The 13,739-nt window shown below is 35.9% G+C and overlaps 1 protein-coding gene across 4 annotated transcripts in view; it reads right to left on the reverse strand.

Annotated features, from left to right (window-relative positions):
- Positions 1–1,850: 1,850 nt before the first annotated feature.
- The window catches only part of LOC149821397 (transcription initiation factor TFIID subunit 12b-like), a 63,778-nt gene continuing 51,889 nt past the window's right edge, over positions 1,851–13,739 (reverse strand). The window contains exons 5-9 of one of the 4 annotated variants that reach the window (XR_016426501.1): positions 11,805–11,883; positions 11,544–11,608; positions 5,264–5,299; positions 4,929–5,156; positions 1,851–2,673 (exon numbers count right to left, since the gene is read on the reverse strand). Coding sequence is in view for 1 of the 4 variants with exons in the window: in XM_089982734.1 (XP_089838860.1) it covers positions 4,992–5,156; positions 5,264–5,299; positions 11,544–11,608; positions 11,805–11,883 (345 nt within the window). In the remaining 3 variants the exon portion in view is untranslated. Of the gene's footprint in view, positions 2,674–2,760; positions 2,797–2,820; positions 3,118–4,394; positions 5,157–5,263; positions 5,300–11,543; positions 11,609–11,804; positions 11,884–13,739 lie in introns of those variants that run through there. The other 3 variants (XR_016426499.1, XR_016426498.1, XM_089982734.1) reach the window with 3 other exon arrangements.

Raw genomic sequence — 13,739 nt, forward strand, 5'->3', positions numbered from 1 at the left:
TGTTTCTTAAATATGATTTGCATAATGCAACAAATAGCTTAATTAACATCAATCATTTTAGTGATGCTGATTTTGATATAGCCCACTTGTTTTTATGCCACCTACCCATGAAGCTTATCTTTTAAACATCTAATTATCATAGTAGCTTTGCTGATAATTACACAACTAAATTGCATAATTTAGTATAGATAATGATGTATCCGCTGTGTTAAGTTATTTGACTTATACTGCAAAATTGCAAATCACAGTACGTAGGGCTGTCAAATGGACGGGTTTGTATAGGGTACCCAACCCTATCTGAACCCGAATTCCCAGGTATGGGCCTGAAAAATGCCAATCCGAATAATATGTGGGTTGACCTGAATACAACCTGGGAAATATGTGAGCTGGTTTTGGGTACCGGGTACCTGACCCGAGTATTTTATATGTATTTTTAATTAAAAAATTCTAAAATTATGCGGGTCCGGATCTGGGATTTCATTTTTGTGACCCTGACAAAACCCGAAACCGGTGACTTGTTATTTAGGGGTGCTCAGATATGCCCTAACAGGTCGGGTGACAGCCCTATATCATAGTGTGGCCGGCATAGTCACAAATATCGATGTTTCCTCAAAAAATTAAAAAAAGTGAAATATTACCCAGCTGATAAAAATAAAAACATAGGTCAAAAATTAATTTTTAATTTCTATTTGTTTCCAAATTTTTGTTTGTAAAAATGGTTTTTAGATTTTTTAATTTAACTTTTGCCATTTTTTGCCATAAAAAGTGAGAAAATTAAAAAAAATCAATTTATCACGAGAATTTGGCCGTCAATATTCACCAAAAAACGTTTTGTCACTGGTGGCTGGCGTTGCTCGACGTGCAAAGTGCTCATTTTGAGGTGCAAGACCAACTGAATTCAAAAGAGAGAGAGAGACAACATAACCTGGTCGATTTGGACAAAAATAAATTGGGTCCAAGACCCAGAATACAAATGAATAAAAAGGCAAGCTGGTCAAATGAATAAAAAGGCAAATTATTCAGCCGTGAATTACATATGAGATTTTGTTTTTTTTTGTTTTCATGCGTTTTCGTTGGAATATTTTAAAATATCAGATGCAATAAACAATAAAAACTATAATACATGTTTCCTTGATGTTTTGCTTACAGAAGCATAAATATTATGATAAACTCTTGATATTTTCAGCTAACTGATAATATCATAAGATTTTGAAAACATAATGATATTATTAACACATTCTATAAGTATGTTAAGATATCCTTGTTTTCATGATATCGCGGCTGATATATGTATGTCACCTGGGAAATACGGATCTCATCATCCAGCATATGATGGGCGCCATCCTAAATTCAATCCAAGTTTTTAAACCAACCTAAGATTATTTAAAATTCTCACGTGGACTAATCCTAGCTATCCAGATACATCAGTTGGACGGTTAGGATCAACATAGATGTAGGATAGGATTGGTTTTGTTAGGCAGCTGGGTCAGGTAGTTTGCACTTTTTGTTTTAAAGGCAAGCTGGGGTTAGGCTGACCACCACCACTTATTATTCAACGTACCACTGGGGGTTTGAACCTGCAACGTCCGAGACGTGCACTGACAGCTACTACCAACCACGCAGAGCCCCCCCCAAGCAAAGCTTGCTAATTCAAAGAGACGTAAGGCCCTGCATAAAGGTAGCGGTGTCAACAGATCGGGTTTGGTCCCGACCCAAGTGAAACCAGACTTGGATCAGATTTTCGGGTATGGTATCAAGTCTGAACCCAGGTCTAATCGGGTCTACTATAAGAGAAACCATACCCAGACTGATAAGAACTAAATGAACCAGACCCAAACCATACCCAGTAAAATAATATTTTTTTATCATTTTTATATTAAAAATTGCAGGTCTTAATCGGAACTCTGGGTCAGGCCCAGGTCGGGTATAAAATTCCACAAACTATACCCAGGTCCATGTATTAATCGAACCTTCGGGCGGGTCTTCTTATTTGTCACCATACCCAGACCCTATAGGGTTTGGTCTGGATCGGGTCCGGGTAAACCCAACCCGTTGACATCCCTACATACAGGGGACACCACAGATGAGGATATCAGACTCGGAAGGATCCCAAACCCCCATCTCTCTCTCTCTCTCTCTCTCTCTCTCTCTCTCTCTCTCTCTCTCTCTCTCTCTCTCTGCCAACGATGGTCCGCAAATAAGAGCACTCTAATAAATATTAATCTTCTGAGATGCTGGACATAAAGAAGATAATGTTAACAAATGATTAACATCTTTATGGTGGCATTTATTATAAGAACAACTGAAGCCATTTGTTACTCTAGGATCAGGCTCATGGAATTAGTGACATCAGTTCAATTAGCAGTTAAATCTATAAATTATAGACAGGCTATGGATATGGAAAAAATAAACGAGTGATAAAAGTCACAGATCCAGTGGCATCATGATCCTTATTTCCCAATAAACAGCCTCATTCAACATCATACTTCATTTAACAGCAGAGTTTATCCGATAAATGAAGATCCGATCAAGCTCTTGGAACATTTCTTGAAGCACCCAGCCAAGCAAAAATAGTGATTTACATGATTTTTCATTGCTTAATTTTGGCTCAGATTGGCAAAGTCAGTTTAGGTTTGGCATCAGGTCCACACATGCATGAATGTTGACCTCCATCTATTTTCAGATGAATGGCAACGTTAGTATCTATAGCAGATGACTATACCTCAAGAAGGAACTATGATGCAAAAAAGAAGAATAGTCTTTGCAGAGACGCTTCAATTCATCAGACAAGCTGCACTGCTCCAGAGATAACAGGGTGACTTCAGAATAAAAATTTATTTACATATGCACCAGGAGAGAATCATTCCACAGCAATTCATGACATTTTCTTATTTTTCAATGTGTTAAACATGATCATGATGACAACAATTGACAGAAGATAGCTTGGGCCTGAGTGGTGTAGATCATTTTACCATTCAACTGCAGAACCATTTTGCAACCCTGTACGGTTAGAAACCTGAAGCCTGAATGTTTTTCAGTTAGTATTCACACAAGCTGCCAAACATCCACGGCTTCTGATTCTTCTGAATGGAAATTTTCTGTACATGAGATGGTAATCTGCATTGACCCAAGTTTCATAATCAATCAAGAAAATGGAAATTTTCTCAATTAACAATGCATCATCCATCCTAGACTTTTGGGCTTGTCAAGCACATTGTTGTAAATATTGCACGATATCATGGTTGGGAAGGCTAATTGCAAGAATCAAACTATAAGAACAACAGCGTAAGCAAATCATTTAAACTGTTAAAAACTAAAAATTTGTAAAAAACATGTAACAGGAACAAATAAGCAAATCTAAAATTAGGTTGAGCCATTGAGAAAGCTAAATAAATAACAAGACAAACATATATATAAATAACTACGAGAGTTTTTAGAAAAGCTCTATCAACAGGCAATAATTTTACCTAACGAAGAAATCTGAGAAGATGCACAAACACAAAACAGCCTTTTCCATAATAAACAAACCCAGATCACATGCACATTAAATAGTTAATGGAAGGACTGGAAATAATTCCACCTAGAAATTTAAAACCCATAGTTTGTGGTAGCAAAAATTAGCTTCATTAAGGTTTACACATGCAATCGTATAAAAGCAACCCCATTTATGCCAAACCTATGTAGCCAAATGCACAGACGAGGCACCAACTAGTCAGCCTAGGCATAAATAAAATGCCAAGGCTTTACAATTACTAGGTGGGTACCTTAAAAAGTACCACCTTTGCTGCCTAGGGCACCTAGTCAGCGACTAAGCTGCCCTTCCCTAGGTGTGGGAGCAGTTTAGTCATTTTTTATTATTATTACATGTATTCTGTTAATTTTTTGTATATATATATATATATATATAATTATACACGTTTGTGTTTTTTTGTGATTTGTTTTGTGAAATGATGAAAGCATGCTTAGTTAATTATATAATTACATATATATATATAGAGAGAGAGAGAGAAAGAAATGGGCACGGTGCTAAATGAAACATGCTATTGGATTTCCGGTGTTTTTTCGTAATTTCAACCACACAGATGTGTTCAGCATGATTGATTTACTAGAAAAAAAAACTGTATAACTGGTAGGGGTCTGCCTAACCCCAGCTTCCCTTTCAGAAAAAATAAATTCTGTGATGCTGCTCCAAAAGGATCAGAATCCCTGTCGCATATCTAATTAAGAGGACAACCACTCCTTATCATTCCATGTTAGAATACACATGATTGTAAAGTGAAAAGTTTGGAAATGAGAATCTCTGTTTCATGACCCAGGCACAGTACCATGCCCATCATAGCTCTTGGTGTTTAAAGGGGATGGCATATCAACAGCTTGGACTTTAAATGCAGGAATTTTCGCAAAAAGCTATCTTAGTATTTCATTTTCTGGGTCTGTGCATGCAGTGTGCACAAATGCTGTCATGTCTCGTGTCCTAGTTTTACAGAGATCACATCGCTCCAACCATGTCCATGTTGTATCCCATACCTAATTCTGTGCCTACATGACGTAGACAACCACAGTCTATGGCTTTTACATATCAACATAAACAAAAAAAAACAATCTTTAGTAATGCTAGGTGGAAGACGCCAACCACACATTTCACTTTGAAATGGGGGGAAAACACCCAACCCATTCCAAAATATAAAATCCCTGAAAGTCCCCAGCCAGAGGGATTTATAAGCTCAGCAATCATGTGTCTTTAAACCATCTTTTATAGAATGTGGCTTCAGCACTTGCTGAGAAATTGGTTCATTACATGGTTTTCCAGAATTAAAGCCTATTGAGTGTCAATGATCCAACGCATAATATAATAAGATTTTCACCTCCTAGTTAAAGGAAGTAAAAGTAAATCATCTAATTTAAAATTAGAGCAAGGGCTTGATCACCTGATTCCACCGATGATGAGAATAAATCTCAAAGGAGAACCCCCATAATTGATGAAAACTTGACTAAAATCGTGGTACTTTCTGCAACATTGGAGAACCAGAGGAAGGAGAAAATAATGCTTCCGAACTTTGTGAAACTTTTATTGATTGATCCATAACACCAGAATTGTTGTTAATTTCCTTCACAGTTTCAGTTGCAGAGCACGATGTATCCATCAATCTCTGGATCTGGTTTTGCAGTTCACACAACTTATCCCACATGATTTGGGAAAAAAATGAAAGGCAAAAGTAATCACCCAAATTCTCAAGAAGAATACATTAAACTCCATAATTACCATGGCAAGCTGTTTCTGGTGCACATCACTCCCCATCTACAGAAAATTTAAGATAAAACCAAGAGTCAAAATTGTTACACCGAAGAACATTGAATATACCAGTCTATTTTTAAAGTTTCCAATTCAATCTACATGTGTATGTGTGTGTATTTGGAGCAAAAAGTAAAAGTAATAGATAACATGAGACTAAAATATAATCAACAGAACATTACCACCGAAAAAAATTGCTATTACTGATACCATCAAATGCTTGGTTCCTAGACCCGAGATTAGGTCACGAAATTAAAAGAATCGGACTCTAACACCGCAAAGTGTAAACCTTAATAATATCCCAAAGAGACTAAATTTTACAGACACAAAACTGGCTCAGCAAAATGTTGGCCATCCATGAGTCAGTTATTTTGAGTAGCATTGGATTGGGACATGGTAAGGGTCTAAGACAAGCCAACTGGCCAAGTTGCCACATTAGTTGACTGAATCTGAAGGGTGTCATGCAATGAGGCAACACAAAGAAAGCTGCTTCCCTGCATGTTTCTTAAAATTCACAATAACCAACATATTGAATTGAATCAAGGATGCACGAATACAATGCCAACAAAGGGCTACACAAGTGCACAACAAAGCCCCAATCACTAATGGACCAATTACAAGCACATAAAAAGATAGAAAACACAAAGGCACAAAAGCTTATATGAGGAGTTTATATAAACACACAAAATGCTTCTAAGAGCATTGAAAAACAATTAGGGAAGAGCCTCACTCAAGAAGTGGGAGACAGTCCAACAGTCATTGGACTGCCTTCCAACAGTCATATTTATGACCGTTGGGAGACAGTCCAATGACAGTCATAATATGACTGTTACAAAGATTTAAAAAGAAACAAAAAAATTAAACAGAAAAAAAGAAATATTACACTTAAGTCCCTAGTGGACTGTACTATGTAAAAAAGACAGAAATACCCTTGTCAGATATTTGTATACATATAATTTTAACACTCCTCAAACTTACGGTAAGATCACTGAAAGTTTGCTAAGAAGATACAAAATCAGAGCAGTGGAAGAGCTTTGGTGAAGAAATCTGCAATCTGAATTTCGGACTGGACATATGGCAACGTAATAGTCCCCTTCAAATATTCTCCGTGAACATAGTGACAATTCATTTCAATGTGTATTGTTCGCTCATGAAATGTGTGATTGCGGACTATATAGATGACACTTTTATTATCGCAGCATAGTTTTGAAGATTTGAAAACGCTTTTTGCATCGCCAAAAAATAAAGGAATCACCTAAAAAATACACAAAAGCCAGTAGTTGAGTAACGATTATTGGGATCTCCTCCCCGGTCAGAATCAGTATAAGTAATAAGATTTAAGAATGAGTAAGAGGATAAGAATAGCCCTTTAGATATGATTTTCTTGATGTATCAAACTATTCTTAATACTGCACTTATGTGGACCGTCGTGGGCCATGTTGAAATTGACTCACAGAGTATACGGCATGCGCAATATCTAGCTAAACATGTACATTAATGATCTAATAAGTTGTCGACAAGGAGTTGGATCATCTAATAACACTCCATCTTCAGCTCGCATTTTCATATTTATCACTTCAAGAGTATCAGCATATTTTGTATTAGTGATTCTCGAACACTCAACAATATCAGTTGCAAACTTGATTTGAGATAAAATGTATCCTCTTTGTGAATAGACTATTTCAATTCCTAAGAAGTATCTCAAAAAACCAAGGTCAGTCATATCAAAGGATTTTTTAAGCAAAATTTTAATATTTTCAATTTCCTTTTGATCATTTTCAATGATGATCATATCATCAACATACAAAAGAAGAATAATCAATGAGATACATGTAGATCTCACAAAAATAGCAGTGTCAGTGTAATAAGATTTAAATCCAAGTTTTAACATCATACCACTAAACCAATCATACCATGCTTTGGGGGTTTGTTTAATCCCATATAGGGCCTTTTGAAGACGAAGAACCATGTCATTTTCAATAGTCAAACCAGAAGGGGATCCATGTATACTTCTTCATTTAAGTTTTCATTTAAGAATGCAATCTTAACATATAACTGATATATCGGTCATTTTCTAATGGATGCTACTGCAATTAGAGTCCTAACTGTAGTCATACAAGCTACTGGGGCAAAAGTCTCCTCGTAATTTATACCATATTCCTGAGAATATCCTTTTGTAACTAACCTTGCTTTATATCTCTCAAGAGACCCGTCACTTTTTGTTTTAATTTTAAACACCCATCTACACCATATTGTCTTCTTTCCGATAGGAAGAGGTTGAATTGCCCAAATGTGAGCCTTATGTAATGCATTTAATTCAATTTTCATGGCTTCAACCCATTCTTTTATGTTTTTTTCATTATAGTTGGATGGTTCATGATAGGAATGAATAGCTAGAAGACAAGCCCTATAGTTTAGAGAGAATGATTCGTATGAGACAAACCTACTTGAAGGCCTATGTGTTCATTCCGACCTTCTAACACTAGTTTCTTCAGTATTTGTTAGTTGATTATATCTTTCAAGGGCACATGGATGCTCCCCATTATTTTGTCTGGAGTATTGAAGATCATGAGATGACTCGCTACTTGAGTCATTAATAGACTCGAAAGATTTAATATCATAACCAATACCTTTATTGGGTAATAAATCAAATAAGAAAGCATACTTGGATTCTTCCTTAGGAACTTCAAAATCAAATCCATTGTCATTTTCTAAAAAAGTAACATTTCTAGAAACGTAAAGTTTATTATTTATTTTATCATAACATCGATATTTTTTTTTTATCAACATAACCAAGAAAGACACATTTTATGGCTTTGAGAGAGAATTTGTTATATTTTTCAAGAAGCACGAAGCATTTACAGCCAAATACCCAGCCTTTTCAAATCAAAAGAATTTTTGAAGAGTTTTTCAATAGGAGATTTGTTTTTCAATGTTTGAGAAGGCATTCAATTTATTAGATAAACTGTGGTTAGGGCGGCTTCGACCCAAAATTGTTTTGGAATTTCTTTTGAAATAAGTAGAGTTCTAGTAGTTTCAATGATGTGACGATGTTTTCTTTCAGAAATCTCATTTTGTTAAGGGGTCCTAGGACATGATTTTTTATGAATAATTCCATGATTTTTTAGATATAGTTGAAGTTCATTTGAAAGAAACTCTTCCCCAGAGTTGGAGCGGAAGACTTTAATGTTTGTTTTATGATTTTTAACAAGATTATGAAAGTTTTTAAAACATAAAAAAACTTCGGATTTGAGTTTTAGGAAGTAAATCCAAGTATGTCTACTAAAATCATTTATAAATGTAACATAATATGAATAACCACCTTTTGACATAATAGGAGCGGGACCTTATACATCAGAATGCACTAATTCAAAATTTTCATGTGACAAAGAGGTTTTAGATCCAAAAGGTATTATTTGAATTTTTCCAAGTATACAATCTTCACATACAAAATTTTTATCTTTACAAAAATTTTCCAAAAATGAAAAAAGAGATAATTTGGATATACTTCGATGTCCTAATCTTTTATTCCAAAGATCCAAATTAATGTCATTGACATGATTACAAAATGAGTTTTTTGGTAAACACAGGGAATCTATGTAGTAAAGGTCTCTTCGTCTATGGCCTTGCCCAATCAGCTTTCCTGACTGAAGATCCTGCACCCAACAAGACTTACATGAGAAGAATATTTTACAACCGTAGTCAGAAATTTGAGAGACGAAAAAAAGATTTAAATCCAGTTTGGAAATAACTCACTTTTGGAACAATTTTTTTTTAAATATCATCAAGGTTTCCTATGCTTTTGAATTTTAAAGAGGTACCATCGGCAGTTGACACACATGAAAAGTATGATTCAGTGCAATTGGATAAGAGAGATTCATTGTGAGTAATGTGGAAAGAGGCACCCGAATCTAAAATCCAAGAAGTCTTACCTGGAGGAGAAGAGGAAGAGATAGCAGCATTGGATGTAGAAGGAGTGGCCTTGAGAATTTGTGAGACTGCCTCTACTATTTGAACAAGGTTTAATTCATTGAAGTTGCTCCCTTTTCTTGATTCTTGAGGTTATTCACTTAAGGCGGTCACTTTTTTAATTTTTGGACACTCCGGTCTTATATGTCTTGGTTCCTTACAATGATGACAGATAATTTTACCTTTGTATCCACCTCCATTATGTCCTTCCCCATTGAACTTCTTCTCAAAGTGAGATGGTTTATATGTTTTAACAAAGTTTTCAGGTCTTGTCATGACAAGAACCTCATTATTAGACTTGTGTATTCCAAGTCTTGTCTCTTAACAAATTTGAGCAAGAGCCTCACTTATAAAAGGAGTAGTGGCCTTATGAAGTAAGAAAGATCTTACTTGCTCAAATTCTGGTCGAAAGTCATAAAGAAAAGAGAGAAGATTTTCTCTTTCGATTTGGGATCTTCTCATATCAATAGCTGAACCTTTCCATTTTTGTTCCAACATAGCTAATTCATCCCAAATAGAGGATAAGATACCGTAAAAATCTCTCACACTCTTATCTCCTTGTTTAGAATTACGCACCTTATCTTGGAAATAATAGAGTCTAGCCATCCTTTTGGATAAAGGTACTTTTTAGAAAACCCAGTACATCACATGCCTTCTTGAACTTGATATTGATGGCGATTTTAAACTCCATGGTATTCATAAACCATGAGAGTATTTGTGCATTGCTTGCTTTCCAAACTTCCATTTTATTTTGATATTCTTGCAAAACTTTCTCCTTTTCTTCTTCGAACAAGGCCTTGACTTGATCTCCTTCTTTTCTTGTCAAAATGAGTTATGGTTCACAAGTAGAACTACTAACAAAACCCCATAATTTCTTACCCTTGATGTGATTTTTCATCATCGTTACCCACATCAAGTAATTGTTTTCATTGAGCTTGTAAGTGATGACGATGGTGGACTTTCTTTATCCCATGATGAATACTTGAATATTTGAGTAGAGGAATGATCAAAGGATTGAAGAGCACTTCTTCGTGTGAAGTAGATACGTGATTCACCTTCTCTCAAGAGCCATGCTCTGATACCATGAAATGAATCAAGGATACACGAATACAATGCCAACAAAGGCTACACAAGTGCACAACAAAGCCTCTATCCCTAATGGACCGATTACAATCACATAAAAAGATAGAAAACACAAAGGCACAAAAGCCTATATGTGAAGGATTTTATATAAACACACAAAATGCTTTTAAGAGCATTGAAAAACAATTAGGGAGTGAGGCTCTATTTATAGAGCCTCACTCAAGAAGTGGGAGGCAGTCCAACGACTAGTCGGACTGTCTCCCAACGGTCATAATATGACTGTTACAAAGATTTAAAAAGAAACAAAAAAACTAAACAGAAAAAAAGGAATATTACACTTAAGTCCCTAGTGGACTGTACTACATACAAAAAGACAGAAATACCCTTGCCGGGTATTTGTATACATATAATTTTAATGCATATCAGACGTCTAGTCAGAGATCAAGGCTGTAAGATTGGACCCTTGGCCGGTTTCAAAAGCTAGACCAGTTTTAAACCTAAGGGGAACTGATCAGGCTAAGGATCAGATGGTAGACGTTCTAGATCAGGACCGTACGAATAGCTTGCTCCCATAAATGGCATCAATGAAAAGATAATCTTGCTCTTTTCTATTAGTTAGAATTATGCCAGGTCAACTTGACCATAAAGGTGTTTTGGGAAGGAAGGAAACAAAAACTTGATCAGAAGCATATAGGCACATTCTTGAAAGTCATAATACTGGGAGGATGCCTCTAAATTTTGTTCAGATCAGTTGAGCATGTGACAGTTGCCAACCAGTACAAAACCTGCCATTCTAAATAAGCATATTTTGGTTTTTATGGTTTCATTATGTACAGTCATTTCAGTAGCTAAGCTACTCTATGGAGAGTGATGGTGTGCATCTGTGTGCACAGACACATGATTGTCAAGTCAGCCTACAAAATATGTTAAATTTCTCTTACGAACATGTACAGAGATGCAGAAACATGCACACCAACAGACAAACAAGAGAAAAGGACAAAAAGAAATCAAATGAAAAATAAAACGTGATCATCAGGCTGTTTCCATTCAATGCCTTTATGACAGGTGCTAACACAGGCAGGAAGAGAAAACAGTGTCTTCTCAAGGTAGGGGAGGTTTAGGAGGTGGTGGAAAAGATTGAAGAACTTCTGCCCAGATGGACCTGTTCAATTGTGGCAACAGAAGTAGCAGTGCTTACAGGTTTTCTATGATGCTTTGGTTCCTCACTTGAAAAGCCAGGGATAGTCAGCTGCCAGTTTTTTTCTGCATGATAATTACCATTATTAGATTGCAATGTCCCACATAATATAAGAAGAAATAGGAAGATAAGACTTTGGCTTCTACTTTGTGTTCATATTTTCCTGACAAAGTAGCTTCTACTTTGTGTTCATATTTTCCTGAGAAAATCTGATGCCAGAAAGACACATAAACAGCAATTGTGCTAGAAATGAGTACAGACCTAAGTGTAACAGTATATCCTTAGAGTCCAATGTCGAAGATTTCCGATGCTTTGCCAAACCACAAGCAAATGTAGTCACCTAAATAGAGGGATATCAGAAACAACAGGATAGTGGTAAATAAAATGGTAAACCACTTGGTTACAAGCCAATTTGCACATACAGTTACAAGCAAAAAAGCATATGTAAGAGCCAGTTACACTGAAAGTGTTTTCTAAAGCCTCACCATCTATAGTATGTTAAAACAGCAAAGCATAACATGCAGCCAGAAATCTCACTATCAACATTACACTCACTAACATAGCCATGTGATCATGCATACATTTTAGCATTTAATTCATATTAAATTATGCATGATCCGGTAGGAAATCACATTAAAATCCCAAGTTTATTGTTAGTTTCGAGAAAACGTGCAAAAAAGATAAAATTTGAAAAATGCATGAATAGCAAGTTTATTTTGAGATTTATTTTGAAATTTGTCACTTGCAATTATTTTAGTAGATTAAGTTAGAGAAATAAAGAGGTGAAAATTTTTCAAAAATAGTTTTATCTTGAGTTTTGATTAAATAGATTTGTATTTAGTACTTTAGAGAAATTACTCATTTTGACAAGCCTTCTTTTGGAATTCTTTGAAATAAAAAAGGAAGGATTTGGAAAACTTGCAAAACTACCCTAAAAAGCCCCTTTAAAAACTCACGTAGAGGGCAAAGAGAGGGTCCTCCCTTGAAGAAAATGTAGCCCCTCTTCTCTCAACCCTTCTTCTCCACCGGTTTCTCCTTCTCCCTTCTTTTCCTTTCTCCTCTTTCTCTCAACCCTTCTTTCGCCGGTGAAATTCTCCTCAATGGGCGACGTCGACGCAAGGGAGAGGCCATTCTCTTCCCAACCTACTCCAACGTCCGGTAAGTTTTCTTCCTTCTTCTTCTTCCCTTTTTCTTCAATCTGCGTTTTAGATTTCTCTGATCTTGCTGCGTTTTAACATTTTAGCATTTCTGATTTGCATGTTCAGCATCATCTATGCATCACAGCATCATCGCAGCATCCTCTACATCGCTGGATATTGTGTTATTGCGTCAATCTGCATCGTGCTTCATCAATTTCATTGCATCGCATTAGCATTTGGTTAGTGCTTCTTCATCGCTTCATTTTGTTCACCTGCATTTTTTTTACATTCACCGTGTTGTGCATCTGTTCATTCACTGCATATATTCATCATCTGCATCATAGATCATCCTCCAACGTCACATTACATTTCATCATTGCATTTCATGTGTATTTCCCCTTTCTTAACCCTGCATCTGCATAGTTTTCAATTCAGCATCATCTTTGTCGTGTTTTCACTCATCCCTGCATCGTTTGTGCATTCCACCCGCATCTTTGTGTTCATCTGCATTGCATCAATCTCCACTCTGCATCTGATTTAAATCGGCAACCTCAGCATCGCATCCCTCTGTTTACCGTGATTTGCATTCTGGATATCGTGATTTACATATTTTCATCATCTGCGTGTGTTGATCTATTCATTTCATCTGCATCTGTTTTCGGAATCCTGCATCGCACTTCATTTTCATTTTCACCTAATCTGCATTATCACCTTTGCATCTGTCATCTGCATCTAATTTTCCCTGTTACAATTTGTTCTTTCTTTCATTCACGTTGCATCTCATTACATTCGTGTGTTTTTGTTTGCATCAAACTACATCGCAGCATGTGCATTACATTGCAATTGTAATTTGCATCGTAATTCATTTTAGTATAGCATTTGTGCATCGGCATTTCATTCATTTTTTTTGGCATCATCTTCATATCACATTTCATCCTGCATTATCTTTTATTTTTTGCACTTTAGTGTTTCGCATTTGCATTTTATTTTTCTCATTTTCTTGATTACAATTTTGCGTGTTTGCATTTAGTGTTTAAGTTTGCGCATAAACTCCCTA

The sequence above is a fragment of the Nuphar pumila genome, chromosome 12, assembly GCF_984573655.1.
Source record: "Nuphar pumila chromosome 12, dmNupPumi1.hap1.1, whole genome shotgun sequence".
Lineage (NCBI taxonomy): Eukaryota > Viridiplantae > Streptophyta > Magnoliopsida > Nymphaeales > Nymphaeaceae > Nuphar > Nuphar pumila.